Source organism: Cnephaeus nilssonii, assembly GCF_951640355.1.
Source record: "Cnephaeus nilssonii genome assembly, chromosome: 11".
NCBI classification, from domain to species: Eukaryota; Metazoa; Chordata; class Mammalia; order Chiroptera; family Vespertilionidae; genus Cnephaeus; species Cnephaeus nilssonii.
In genome coordinates, this window is record NC_137082.1 from 37,441,040 (window position 1) to 37,456,783 (window position 15,744).

A 15,744-nucleotide genomic window follows, 5' to 3' on the forward strand; every position below is an offset into this window, starting at 1 on the left:
GAGTGAAAATGTAAACCATAGATTGGGAGAAGAGATTTACATGCAACCAGCAAAGGATTCATATGTAGAATATGCAAGAAACTCTCATAGATCAATAGGAAAAAGACCAGCAACCCAATTTAATAATAATTTTTAAAAAAAGGGTAAAAGATTTGAATGGTCACATCATAAAATGATATTCAAATGGCCAGTAAGTTTTAAAAAAGGTGTTCGACATCATGGGCCCTTAGGGAAATACAAATTAAAACCCAGTTTTGCCCTGGCCAGATGGTTCTGTTGGTTGGAGCGTCATCCTGTACACCAAAAAGGTTGCTGGTTGGATTCCTGGTCAAGGCACATACCCAGGTTGAGGTGCATATGAGAGGCAACCCATCAATGTTTCTCTCTCACATTGTTGTGTGTCTCTCTCTCTCAAATCAATAAGCATATTCTCAGGTGAAGATTAAAAAAGACAAAACAACCCTCCCCCCCCCCAAAAAAAAAAGGTTTATTTACCCATAAGCACAGCTTAAAATTTAATAGATGCTACAATTAAAAACTGTTTAGCCCTAGCCGGTTTGGCTCAGTGGATAGAGCGTCAGCCTGTGAACTGAAAGGTCCGAGGTTCGATTCCGGTCAAGGGCACATGCCGGGGTTGTGGGCTCAATCCCCAGTGGGGGACTTGCAGGAGGCAGCCGATCCATGATTTTCTCTTATCATGGATGTTTCTATCTCTCTCTCCCTCTTCCTTCCTCCCTGAAATCAATAAAAATATATTTTAAAAAATAAAAATAAATAAATAAAAACTGTTTAATAATGAAAGCTATTTTGCTTTTGGATACCATATAAAAACAAATTAGTATTACAAATAAAACTACTCATCTTTTATAAAAATTAAAAGGACTATCCTCAATATGCCAAGGTTTCGGGTTCTGGTCAGGGCACATACAGGAATCAACCAATGAATGCATAAATACATGGAAAACCAAGTTGATGTTTCTTTCTCTCTTTCTTTGTGAAATCAATCAATAAGTTAAAAATAAATAAATAAACTATCAAATGTGGGGAGTATATGGAATAATGAACTTTCACGCATTACTGATATGTAAATTGGCCAAATACTTTGGAACATTGGCAGTTATCTACTAAAACTAAACAGACAATTGCCCTATGACCCAGCAATTCCACTCTTAGATACAGATCCAAATGAAATGAATGTGTATGTCCATGAAAGACAGATAAAAGAATGTGTACAGGAGCTTTATTCATAGTAACCACATAACAATTCACACAACAGACTTCTAAACAACAATTAAAAAGAACTGCTACACACAACATAAATGAGACCGACAATAATGAATTTAAAAAACTAGATACAAAAGAATACATTATTTGAGTATTATTATATGAAGTCTAAAAATAGATAAAGCTTGCCTGACCGGTGTGGCTCAGTGGTTGAGCGTCAACCTGTGAACCAGGGGGGGTCACAGTTCGATTCCTGGTCAAGGCACATGCCTTGGTTGCAGACTCGATCCCCAGTAGGGATTGTGCAGGAGGCAGCTGATCAATGATTCTCTCTCATCATTGATGTTTCTATCTCTCTCCCTCTCTGTTCCTCTCTGATATCAATAAAAATATATTTAAAAAAAAAGAATAGATAAAGCCAATCTATGGTGGTTGAAGTCAGAGTAACAGTTATTTTGGGGAAAGGAAGCATTAAGAACAGAGCTGGAATTATTCTGCATATTGATTGGGTATGATTACAAATGTAAACATTTATCAAGTTGTGTATTTAAAACTTCTTGCCCTTAACTGTATATCCCTCAATGAAAAAATAAAAATAAAACAGGTAAGTCATTCTGAGAAGGGACCAAGAGATAAGCCAACAGACACCATTTGGTGCTTACTTTGGAAGCTGCCCAGTCAATCCAGCCTTTAGCACAAGGGTCAACGTTAATGAGCACAAGGCCTTCCACAAGCTCTGGATAATTGAGCTGAAAAAGAAGACAAAGACAACAGTATCAAAGTTCCACTCCCAGCATACTCCCAAAAATAATGGAGCAGGGTTAATTAATTTTTATTATGCCTTAATGCAGATTTGAAAGTAAGACTTCTGAGAGGTGTAAGGGAGGCTATTCAGAAAAATAGGTCTTTAAATCTGGCTTAGCACCTGGAAAACCAGTTTCTTAAAATTGTGTCAAATAGTCTTGCCTTGCAAGGATCCCTGGGAGAGACATAGATTTCTACAGCAGAGGAAGGCACCTGGTATCTCTGCAGTTGATTAGCTCCTGGTAGGTCTTCCCTGCTGGGGGAAGTGCCCTTGGAACTACTTGGCATAAGGGGCTGATGAGGCTTAAACTGGCTATTTCACATTCATATACCTTTATTCCCAATAGGGGCTTCTTAAGGTGTTTTTTTAAAACACATGAATAGGTGATATACCATCCAAAGAAGACTGTCCTCTCACCTAGGAGGCACTTGAAAAAAGTTTCTTAAATAAAAATCAATAGGAACATTTCTATGTAAACTCAAAACCCTCTAGCTTACTTTCCCTCCTCTGATTACACTGATTATGCACACTATGGAAAATTTGATAAACAGAAAAATTATAAAAAGCAGGAAACAAAATTTCATATTATCTTACCACACAACATCAATCCCTGTCAATATTTTGGTATATTTCCTTCTAGTCCTTTCCTATGCATATGACAAATTTTATGTGAACCTGTATTTTAATTTTAACATTTTAGTATATGTGAATCACATAATTACAAGCTCTTCTTATAAAATTTTAATGGCTATACAAAATTCTATCATAAGTATTCTCTAAAAATTACTTTTTATTAATGATGTACTGCCCTCATTTGTGATCTTTCAGGTACTATAAACATGAAGCAAGGCTTTATACAAACTGCACCTGGAGCTGACAAAATTTATTTAAAAACTGACATAAGACAAGCAATAGTACCTGATCACTTAACACAGCAGTAAGAGCTGTGATCTAGGCACTGTCTCAAGGGTACTGAGACTAATCTTCCATGTACTTACTGCAAATTTGCTGAGGATATAAGCTCCAGCTCCAACTCCAATCCCAATGATGCTTTTCACACTGAATGAAACACAGAAATATTGACAGGGTTAACTCACTTGAAGGTAGCATGACAAACGGAAAAAGAATACAACTAGGTTCAAATCCTGGCCCTGATGCTTATCAGATATAGAATTTGGTCAAATTTCTTTACTTTCTGAGCCTCAGTTCTCCATCTATAAAACAAAGATATGACCATTTACTTCTAAGCTGACTTTAAGGGTTAAATGAAATGACTAAAATCTGGCTGGGAGTCATCCTTGACAGCTCACTTTCCTGTCACCTCTATATCTAACCCATCAAGTCCAATATAATCTACCTTCAAAGTATTTCCATCTGTGCCCCCCCCAACCCCCAATGTTCAGTATCAAGCTTGATTGTTATAATAGTTCAACTATCTCTCTGCTTTTTCTTTCATTTCTTTCCAATTCATTTTCTCCACAGCCAGAGTAATCCTTTAAAAAAAAATGCAAATGGCATTATTGATGCTCAATTTACACATCTAGAGAGGTCATTTAAAAAGACCAAATTAGATTATCACTCTCCTGGTTAAAAGCCTTCAGTATTTTTTCTTTGTCTTTTGAATAAAATCCCAAATTCTTAACTGATCCATAAGACCTATGTAATTTGGTCCTTGTCTATTTCTCAAATTTCACCACATGCCTTTCTCCCACTTGCTTACTTGGTCTAGGACTTTTGGACATAACCATCCTTCTGTCTGAACTCCTCTTGTCCTGGCTCTCCTGTCTATCCTTTAAGTCCCAGGCTAGATGATACCTTCTTAGAGAGGCATTCCCCAACTAGCCTTATCTATGTAGATCCTGATATTATTCTCTATCACAACACCCCCACTGACATTTTCTACAGCTTAAGTTGTGATTATTTGCTTAATTATTTCCTCCACTAAGATGTAAGCTTCACAAGGGTCGTGCCTATGCTGTTTTGCTCATCATCATATTCCCTAGGTCTGTCACATAGTAGAAAGTCCTTAAAAACTGTATGAGAGGTTCTGGCCGGGTGGCTCAGTTGGTTGGAGCATCATTCTGTGCACAAAAAGGTTGCCAGTTTGATCCCTGGTCGGTACATACAGGAAGCAACTGATCAATGTTTCTCTCTCTCTCAAAAGAAATCAATAAAAACATATTCTTGTGTGAGAATTAAAAACACACACACAAAACAGGGTGAGAATGAACCTACCTTAAGTGGGTAAGAACAGAAGGAAGCATTTCAGCTAGCTCATCCATTGTGGGGTACTGGTACCTGAAATCCAGAAGGATAACTTCTGAATTAGAATGCACCCACATTTTCCAATTACAAGAACAGCTAGAAAAGTACAGCGTTCTTAGATAAAAGCATTTCCTTCACCAAAGGTTCAAAGGAGGTGATGTGGAGTCTGGAAATGATTGTGGCATGATATGTGACTCCCTATGTCTGCCATGCTAAACAGAAGGTTAGAGAACCCACATTTCTATATCCTCGAGAGCAGTCTCCTGGATCAGAGGAAGCCATTTGAAAAGAACAGGTAATATGGCTCTCTCTCTCAGAGTATTTCCAAATCTCTAACAATCACTTCAGTTGGGTTTCAGGAACAGTAAACTTCCAACAGGAAGTATCAATTCAGGAAGTAGCTCTTGGTCTGCTGCTTATTTCTAGGCAGCTGAAAACAAAAGGAAACAAAGCTTTACTGGGCCTAAGCATAGTCACAAATTATGGGCTCCTCATTATGAATGCTGTTTGTTTCACTTGGGCAGAGGACAAGGTTCCTTTATTGCCTTCAAATTTGGTTCATGATATGAACCAATGGATTCTAAAATGATCAAGCATGCCCAGGAATGGATTCAGACTCGGAATTCGAGAAAAGTAGGGAGCATTTAGAGATTACAGAATCAATGATCTCTGCTTGAAACACAAACCAGCGATTTCAACCAGTGTGCTGCAAGAATTTTTAAAACATGTAATACCTGATTATTTAGTCAGGGGCACTGACCTTGTTTCCCTTTGATTGTCAAATAAAAAATTACAACAGCCAACACAATAATAGCTGTCCATTGTGACTAAATTAAAATTATACCTATATTGCCCTAGACGGTTTGGCTCAGTAGATAGAGTGTCGACCTGCAGACTAAAGGATCCCAGGTTCGATTCCGGTCAAGGGCACATGCAAAGCTTGTGGGCTCAATCCCCAGTGGGGAGCGTGCAGGAGGCAGTCAATCAATGATTCTCTCTCATCATTGATGTTTCTCTCTCTCTCCCCCTCTTCATTCCTCTCTGAAATTAATAAAAATGTATTTAAAAATTATACCTATTTTTGGTAAGATCAGTAAAATATATATATTTTTTGGTGTGCTGCAGAATTTTAGTAATTAGTTTATATATGCCATGAGATTAAAAAGGTTGAAAATTGCTGATTTAAGTGATGAAGTACTTTTTAGCCATTTGAACACAAAGTAGAAAAAAGGAATGGGATCCAAGTCTTACTGGATATGAACTGGTCACTGGCCAATTTGTGTTTGAGAAACAGAGTAACTTAGACATAGTCCATAGCATGGATTCTGCAGCCAGACTGCCTGGGTTAAATCCCTGCTCTGCTGCTTATTTGTTATAGAATCTCGGCCAAGTTACTTACTATCTCTAGGCCTTAGTTTCCTCACTTGTAAAATGGTAGTTAATAGTAAACCTAACCCAAAGTGTTGTAAAATGACTTAATAAGTGTGAAGTAAAGCAGTGTGAGGAATACTGTTTAAATACTATATAAGAATAATAAAATAAAACATAAATAAATAAATACTATATGTATTAGCCATTATTTGTCTACAATGGTCTATTTCACTGGCAAAGGCAGCTCTGGAGATGAGTAAAGGGAGGTGGGATGAAGTAGCTTTCCACAGCCTGTGCTTTCATTCCTCCTCCCAAGGTCTTCTCCATAATCATACTGTGCAGGGAAGAGTTAGGGAGACTCTGGTTCCGCCACACCAGGCATCCTCAAACTACGGCCTGCGGGCCACATGCGGGTGTTTTTGCCTTTTGTTTTTTTACTTCAAAATAAGATATGTGCAGTGTGCATAGGAATTTGTTCATAGTTTTTTTTAAACTATAGTCCGGCCCTCCAACCGTCTGAGGGACAGTGAACTGGCCCCGTTTAAAAAGTTTGAGGACCCCTGCGCCACACAAAGCAGGTTTAGGATGAGGCTGAGAGCTCCAAGTCCAATAAAAATGCACCTCTACCTGATAGGGCAGATTCTCAGAATAAATGGCTATACAGATATTCAAATTCCTGTCACCAGACTGGAAGGTAGAGTGGGGAATACTCTTTGAAGCTCAGAGGGATCTGAGTTTGGGCCTAGGTAGTTGGGGAGGAACACAAAATGACAGATATAAAATAGACGGAAAGGAACAGATAAAAGACAGTGAGAAATGGCTGTTCCAGACACTTCTGCCTACCAATTACAGGAAGACAGGTTCCCATCTTGGAAAGCCATTTCTGGATATGGAAAAACATGCAGTTTTCCTCAACACATTGCATATAACAGTCCTCTCAGGGCAAGGAGAGGGAATATGAGAATAGTTGGTTGATAAGTATAACCTGTAGACTGTGCTAAAATCAGCAGGCAAGGGCCCTGGCCGGTGTGGCTCAGATGGTTGGGTGCTGTGCTGTACACCGAAAGGATGCAGGTTTGATCCCCAGTTGGGGCACACGGGATGCAACTCATCAATGTTTTTCTCCCACTTCGATGTTTCTCTCTCTCTCAAAAATCAACAAAAAACATATCCACATCTTCGAGTGAGGATTTAAAAATCCAGCTGGAATGCATGCAGTCATTTGTTTTTCTGAGTGCATGTCTTCCAAAAGATCTTGCTCATGGCCTTACCCTGTTGGGAAAGAGGGTGCACCTTCCTGTTGGCCTGGGGCATCCACATGACAGACAGCAAAGTGCTGAGTGATCTCTTGCATATCTTCAAAGTTAAAGAACGCATTGAAACAGGATTTATCTGCAAGAGTAAAAATGCTCATAAGTCACAGGCTTTCCATTTGTCCCCAACTTTCCACTACTGATCACAAAATTACGTATAATCATCCCCTTTCACTGCCTTTGAATCACTGACCCACCAAAAGGTGTCTGAACAATCTGATTCAAGCTGCCCTAAAAGCTGAATACCAGACATCTCAATGACTTGAAAATAATTCTCAATACTTCACAATGTCTACAAAGTAGAAACCAATCCTGGTGCTGCACAAGATAATCTTATACCCATAGTGCTGTCATTTTTCATGTACCTTATTCTTCAATCTGACACAAAACACTAATATATCCAAGAACCTGGCTAGAGTGAGTATCTTGGGCTGCTTACATTCATCATATGGAAGACGGTGAGCATTCATCTTTAAAAAAGGGTTGGGGTGAAGGGAGGGGCTGCTGCTTCAATTGCCAACCTGATAGTATCATGATTAAATCACTTCTCAGAAAAGCTCTAGCACTAGACTGTAGCCTCAAATGCAGACCACCTCTGAAAGCCAGAGAAACGAAAGAAAATATATAGGGAGACTCTTCATGCCTGTGCCTGGGGCCAGAATCTTATTCTACCATCTAGAAAAGTCCACTTAAAGTCACTGATGACAGGCCATACCAAGAATACTTTTATCGATTCATTAAAGAGTTCACCACTAAGTTAAATTCAAACCCTGGATTTTCTAACTTGAAATATGAAAAACCAAAGAAGTATAGACCAAAAAAACCCCTGACTTCAGTTTTACTTTCTTAACCAGTTCATTATATAACCTTAGCTCTTTAGTAAATCTGACAGAGGTGAGATATAATTCCAGTACCGCCCAAGTGCATTCTCCTGCACATTTCTGGGGAACTTGAATCCTGCCATTAATGTGAAGAGGGAAGGTAAAGGCAGAGAGAAGAAAACCTATGTTCTAATACTAGGATCTCTTTTGTATATATTTAATATACAAAGATTAAATATTATAATATAAAGGGAAGATATAAAATCAAATACATACGATTGAGGCCAATGTCATGATATGTCAGAATAACTGGTCTGTTTCCCTTCGGTAGGCCTCTTATAGTGACGTGGACCATACCATGAGGAGTTTCTATATCATGTTCCTGTAACAAGAGAATGCAACGTCTCAGCAAAGGCAGAATGGACTTCCCAGGTTGCCGAAGTTTCACCATATCTGATTCACAGCTATTTCCCACTAGCTGGGGCAGGACACATCTCTGAACTATAAGCATACCAGAGAGATGTTATATTATACAGAATATTCCTACTTTCTAATTACTTTCAGAAAAACAACAAAAAAATAAATGAGAAAAATAGGTATCTTCTTATCCACAAAGCTCACTTCCTTAAGTAGGGGAAATCAGGGATCTATTGGTAATATATTTGCAACTGGCTATGGAAAGGTGATCAACAAGTTGAGTAAGGAGCCAGTAAGACCTATGGTAAGCAAAACTAAGGAAGCAGAAGATGTAAAGTCACTGGGTAAAAAGCCAGAGACTTTAGAACCTCTACTAGTAAATGTACGTTCAGCAACTGGTAAGTTCAGCAGACCTATGGGGTGTGTGCCTAAATCTCTCCCCTTTCCTAGGAGCTGCCCTTCAGTGTCACCATGCATTACAGGAGTAGCTCTTAGCTGCCAGGTTTATAGACTGTAACCTTATGGCCACAACTAACTGGAGTCAGATGGGCATATGGTCCATGCTGGGTCAGCTTCCTTCCCTGAGAATTTGTAATTGGCACTAAGAGATTCCACCCTCAGCTTGGTTTTTCTCTAGAAAGAGATGTAAACTTGAGAGTTTATATTAGGCATTCTCACTACTCTAATTCCTGGTTTTAGCTTAATTTCAGAGACATCCCTGGATTGTCTCTGGTTTAAGCTGGTTTGAATGGGCTTGTTCCCTGTACCCTAAAGGATCCTAACCAAAGCAATGAGTAAAGCTGAGAAACTGAACAAAGCTGGAACAAAACGCTGCTAAGACCAGCACCAAGAGTGGGTGGGTGGGAAAAAAAGAGACTGTAGATAAGTTAACAAATTTACTCTAGTCTTCTTCAAAGTTTGTATCTTTCAAAAGTAAAAAATTATCATATTTAGCCTAGTGAATTTTTGCTGACAAAGCCATCCACACCTATCTCAGAAAGTCTTACACTAGGTAAGACAAGATTAACTCTGTCAATAAGAATCCCAACAAAGGCTAGGGGCTTCCAACTTAATTTCCTTTGTAATAATGCATCTCATCAGAGTGTTGGTTTCTTCTCTGATGTAGGACACAGAACAATCTTAGGCTAAGTGATGAGCAATGTATCTCAAATCATAGGCCCCAGGCTAGAGCAGATATTTCTATCAAATCAAACCATGAGTGACTCAATATCCCTGCCATTCTCTACTATTACTACCTCCTCTTCAAAGGATTGAAAAGGGGAAGAAATGAAGGAGAGAATCAGGTACTGTGTACTAATTGGCTATGAAATAAAGTATAGGGTGTGGATGAAAGGAATAGAAAGATAAATTCCTGTTACTGTATAAGCATTTCTCTTGTAGTAATGTCAGACTTATTGAGGAACTCCCTCCACCACAATCAGGCTCATTCATTAAACAACTATTTATTGAACTCCTACTTCCAAAACTTGGACTGAGCTCTGGGGATAAAACAGTGAATAAAAGAGACATGGTCCCTGCTTTCATAGACATTATGTTCTAACAGGGAGGCAGACAATAAACACACAAATCAACTGACCCATAATAATAGCTTGTGATAAATGCTATGAAAGAAATAAACAAGATGCTATGATAGAAAATTGAGAAGGAAGACATTAACTCTATTAGCAGTCAGGATAGTATAAACTAAATCACAGAAATGTGATTTCAGACACACCAGAATGGCAACACTTTTAAAGTTAGATAATGCAAAGGGTTGTCCAAGATGTAGAGAACTAAGTCTCATACACTGTTGGTGGGCATGTAAACTGGACCAGCTATTCTGGTAAACAATTCAGTAATTTCTAGTAAATTTTAGAGATGTCTACCCTATAGCAGTTTTACTTTTTGGTATAATCTTAAAGAAATTCCCAAATATGGTCAGACATATACAGAAATATACATTGAAGCCTTATTTATAATGTAAAAAAAATTGAAAACAGCCTAAATATTCATCAATAGGGAAACTGATAAATGAATTATGACATATTCATATAATACAGAAAAAATGAACTAGAGCTATGAGCATTAATAGAGAAATCTTAAAAACACAATGCTGAATAGAAATGCAGAAAGTTATGTGTATAATATACCACAGATTTTTTAAAAAGTAGCACTAAATAGATTATATATTTAAAGTGTAAGAACTTGGAGGAGAAGGAATGACACTAACATTAGAACTTGTTTCCTCCTGAGAGATGATAGATTCTAAAAGGGAACACAAGGAAGCTTTGCTCTCTCGCTCTCTCATTTTATTTTTTGAGAAAAAGAAAGAATAAAGAGGGAGAGAGATGCAGGCCCCTGCCAGATGGGTGACACTCAGGAGAAACCAAATTGAAGAGAATGTGCAACAATTTGTCATTCTGACAATCTAGTTGCTGGAGACTTCCTTCTGTCATATCTTCCTTCAGTAGAGTCTTGCTTAAAATATTCTGATTTGGCCTCAGCTGTACTACTGAGACCTGAGGGGAAAACCGGTTTACACTTTGGCCCTTAGGTTAGCAGACCTCCTGAGGCCAGGTAATTGATGGGGGTAGTGTGTGTTTGTGGGGGGTGGGGGAGAAGGGGGACAGTGAGGGGAGGGTGTGGAATGGGATGAGGGATAGCGAGCTGTGAAGGAAGTTCAGAAGAATGATGAAAAGGGAGATTATAACAGATGGGTTAAAAGTAGGTGAGGGAATGGGGTAAAGTAACTACTTTGTCATCATTTCATGATCTAGATGAAATTCGGAGTTAAAATTGACTAATAAAACTTCAACTTTTTAGAGAGACCTCACTCAGTTCCTACCTCCCATAATATACCCTCAAATTGTGTAATGACCAAAGTATCAAAGGATCAAGAGTGCTTCAGCAATTCCTATAGTTTTTCTTCATTTCAAAGTCTGTGAATGTAAATGATATTAGAACAAAGAATACAAAAAGGAGATACTCACCTCCCTACAGACTTCTATACATAGCCTTTGGGGCCTTGAGAGTGAAGAGCTTGAAGTCTCCATCTACAGATGAGTGTGCAGAGACCCTGGCTACAGAGCTGACTCAACAGACAGGCCATATATAGGGGTGAAGCTGCCAACACCTTTCCACTTCAGTCAAGGATCATGCGTTCCACAGGCTGTTTCTGCAGTTCCCTCACCCTGCACCCTAGTATTCTACAGGGTATGACTACACAATGAGTCTGTGCTCCAGGGCATAGCCCAGGTAGCATCTAATAGGCTCTGGTCATAGAGCGTTTCCAGTATTCTCTGATTATTTACTGTTTCCAAGGTTGTGTACTTGACCACGGTCCCTTTATTCTCCAGGCTTATAAAACAACCTGAAATCACATTGGTCCCCAACACACTTCTCCATCCTAGACTGTCTCCCTCTTAATCAAAGATGTAGTTTAAGAGTCTTTTTAAAGAATTTAAATGTTTAGGATATTACCATTATTTGATAATAATTAACTTTCACCTTTTTTCTGAGTCATCTTCCTTCAGCAAAATGTGCTATCACCAGAACTATTCAATCTGACTTGTCATCTCTCTCTGAACTCAGTTAAATTTTGATCACTTCATGCCTGTTAGTACTTCCTCCTCTCTCTGGCCAGTCTGAAAGAGGTTAGGTAAACTTGTATGACAACATACTCTTAGAAATGTCAATGTTTTTATTAGTATGAAATTTTCTTCTGCATCTAGTAAGCAGTTACTATTTGAGCCTCTGGTATAGTTTTTATTATTATATAGGAATTTTTTATGTAATACTCCCACCATTACCTTACCTCTGTGTAGTGGGATAAAGTTCATTTCCTCATTTAATCCCCTAGTAAAAGAACTGGCCTTCACAATTACTTAGTCAGCCTTCTACCTATCAGAACACATTTTTCTTTTTAAAGTTCTACATTACATTTTCTCTGACTCTATCCTCAGTTCTCTCCCCTCTTACTCTTTTATCTTTCAGCCTAGTTCAATCAATACCCATTCAGATATCTTTTATTTTTCAACTACCCACACTCTCAACCTCATAAATCATGCTCTTCATCTGGAAGCTTCTCTTGCAATATGTCAACATAAAATCTATCTTTTCCTCCTTCAAAGCCAACTCTAACATCTTTTTCACATAGCCTTTGATGACAATAGGAAGAAAAAGAGTGAATGACGATTTAACCCACACACAATAGCCCAGAACACCTTCAGAACATGGACTCTCTAGGAAAGTGCAGGTGGGAAGGGGTCCAGGTATGTGCATGTAACCCCCCCACCACACACCATGACCTGACCCATCTAAGTCAAGATTCCTTCCCTGACCTTTTCCCTAGATTTATAGGTAAAGATCTTCTCTTCCCAGTAAGGTTGCTAAGCTAGAAGAATGTGAGTTTGAGGCAGTTGGCAGCCATAAAGCCCATGATGAAACAGAGATTGTCAGAGAAATAAATCCCCTAGTGACAGGAAAAAAAGGGAACTGAGATTGGGAGTGTTGATTATTTAAAAAAATAAACTCATCTTTTTCTCAATTGGAGGGGGGAAAAAATTCTTCCCCTTTATTGAGAATAAAGTCACCTATATCCTTAGAACTTAATAATCAACCTTTCCCTCACTCCCCCAAAACCAACAAAAGGTGGAGGGCATCTCAAGGGCAGGAACTATGAACCGAGGCCATTAAGAAAGGAAAACTGCAGAGGAGTAATAATCCCAGTTTTCCTGGGCGTGTGTGGGGCATACAAAGGGAAGCAGTGGCCAACAAGTGGACTGGGACCACATTTGCATCCTTCAAGGCCAGGGGAGGAGCATGTAACTACTGATCAAAATCTGTAACAGATTGCAGCAGACGGCTGAATCCCAGCTGTCCCCAAACACCTCTTTTTTATGGAAGGAACGTTCAGGGTATTTATTTCACTTAATCTTATTTTTGTAACAATCCCATTCAACAAGTGACTGGGAAGAGTTTAAAGCTGTTTAAAAAACCCTTTAGAAGAGGACGGTCACATACATTTGAATTATGGTACTAAAAACCATTTCTCACACTTGGGTTCTATAAATCAGTCCTCTAAAGAGCGATGGAATTTTTAAAAAATTATTTTCTTATCTATTGGGCTATCTCCTTTTTTAAAAATATACGTGTATTGATTTCTGAGAGAGGAAAGGTGAGGGAGAGAGATAGAAACATCAATGATGAGAGAGAATCATTGATCGGCCTGCCTCCTGCACTCCCCCTTCTGGGGATCAAGCAGGCAACTCGGACATGTGCCCTTGACCTGGGACCCTTCTGTCCACAGGTCAATGAGGAACTACTGTATTTTAAAAAATGTGTTTTTAAAATTGATTTTAGAGACAGAAGAAGGGAGAGGAAGAGAGAAACATCGATCAGTTGCCTCCCTGGGCATGTGGCCTGACCCAGAATCGAACCAGCAACCTTTCAGTGCACAGGATGACAATTGAATCACACCAGCCAAGGCTAAAGAGCTACTGCATTTAAACAGCCAGCATGAGATTATTCAGCCGTTGGCCATGCCTGGATTATCCTAGGAGCAAGAACTCCATTCTCTTCTATGAGAATGATATATCCTGGCAGACAGCAGCTTTTCACTCTCCATTAGTATTTATTGAGTAACCCTCTGGTGGAAGTGAAAGGCAATTTGACAAGATATGCCAAGGGCCTTAAATATGCTCATTCCAAGAATTAATCTAAGGAAATAACTCAAAGTGTAGATAAAATTTATGCACTAAAATGTTCAGTGAAGATATAATAAACAATCTAATTTCAAAAAATAATGAAATACTTATGTCATGGCATAGCTATATGGTTAAATAACAGGTAGCCATTAGAAATTTTTATGAGTTTAAAACTATGGAAATGAGATTGTGTTCTAATATTAAGTCAGAAAAGGAGATACAAAATTGTATATCCAGTATAACCAACTAAAGAAATTTTAAAATTATTTTAATATTACATATACACATATATTTCAACACTATATTAACAGGGTTGTCCCTGGGTTATGGAATTAAGAGTTTTTCTCCAACTACTTTATAATTCTAATTCTCTGTGCTTTCCAAATATTCAACTATGAGCATGTACTCTTTTTTTTTTTTTTAATATATTTTTTTTTATTGATTTTTTACAGAGAGGAAGAGAGAGGGATAGAGAGCCAGAAACATCGATGAGAGAGAAACATCGATCAGCTGCCTCCTGCACACCCCCCACTGGGGATGTGCCCGCAACCAAGGTACATGCCCTTGACCGGAATCGAACCCGGGACCTTTGAGTCCGCAGGCCAACGCTCTATCCACTGAGCCAAACCGGTCTCGGCAGCATGTACTCTTTTGATAACCAGAATAAAAAAGTAAAAACTGGAAAAAAATATAATATAGTTATCTCTAGGTAATAGGATAATAGGTAATCTTTATTCTTATACTTTTTTGAATTTCCTAAATTTGTTTCTGATCATACACAGGATAAGTGTTATTCTTTTAAAGCAATATCATATACACAGAAGTAACAGCATTTGTTTCAGCTCTAACTCCAAGCTTTTAAACAGTCTCACAAGGAGAAGAGAATTAAGCAACACTGAAGTAGATAAATGGACAATGAGCCTGCTGATTCATTGTTCCAACTGGCAATAGGCTCATTTCTCCTTTCTAAGCATGTCACCTCTAATCACCCATTCCTTCACTACTTTTATACACAAATATAACTGCTGTTTGCCTCAGAGGAGCTATATAGCAATGAAATCACATGGGACAAGCAAAACCAAGAGAAATGGTACACTTTTAATTACATTTTCAGTTATTGAAAAAACATACACAAACACGTAGTTGATTAGTAAGGAAAAATCGGTTCAGACTGAAGTTGTGAGCTTAATTGATGATGCCAAGATAACTTCCTGGGATATCATCAGAGATTCCTTTAAGATTTTTGAGGCAAGACAGATCAGAAGAAGCCCACAGTTATGCTAATAGACAACACCAATGCCAAGGCTGAATGCCTTTCCATTTAGTGACAATGCCAGCTTTATAGATTTGTTCTGCTTTGTCTCTTAAGAACGCCCAATGGTTTCTGAGAAACTTTCAGGCAAATTAGGCACTTTAGACTTCCCACATCACAGTTCCCAATTCCTAGGCCTTCCTTCAATCAGCCTGTTGCTAGACTCCTAACCCAGCTGCCACCAGTCTCCAGAACATCACATAATCCTTTAACAAAGTGACAGATGAGAATGGTGGTAGGAGAGCATTCCTGAGTTCTGGACGGAGGAAAAGAGCCTATGTTTTTTTCTTTTTTAAAACCCAAAAGAGCTGTACATTAAAAAACCAGTGACACACATCTGCCACCATTCTAGTTATATCAGAAATGAATTAAAAGTTGTATTTCATAAGGCCAGAACATGTTACTAAAGCTTCACCCAAAATATCAAGATCTTTTAAGCCTTAATATTAAAAAGTGATTTATATTTATATTTCTAAAACTCAATTTCACTTATATTTAAGTATATGTATGC

General features: G+C 38.4%; 1 protein-coding gene across 1 annotated transcript in view; it reads right to left on the bottom strand.

The window, feature by feature from the left end:
- Nucleotides 1–15,744, bottom strand: part of NDRG3 (NDRG family member 3) — a 72,812-nt gene that overhangs the window by 23,361 nt on the left and 33,707 nt on the right. The window contains exons 4-8 of the mRNA XM_079785024.1: nucleotides 8,076–8,181; nucleotides 6,937–7,057; nucleotides 4,265–4,327; nucleotides 3,028–3,088; nucleotides 1,887–1,973 (exon numbers count right to left, since the gene is read on the bottom strand). Coding sequence (XP_079641150.1) covers nucleotides 1,887–1,973; nucleotides 3,028–3,088; nucleotides 4,265–4,327; nucleotides 6,937–7,057; nucleotides 8,076–8,181 — 438 coding nt within the window. The remainder of the gene's footprint in view (nucleotides 1–1,886; nucleotides 1,974–3,027; nucleotides 3,089–4,264; nucleotides 4,328–6,936; nucleotides 7,058–8,075; nucleotides 8,182–15,744) is intronic.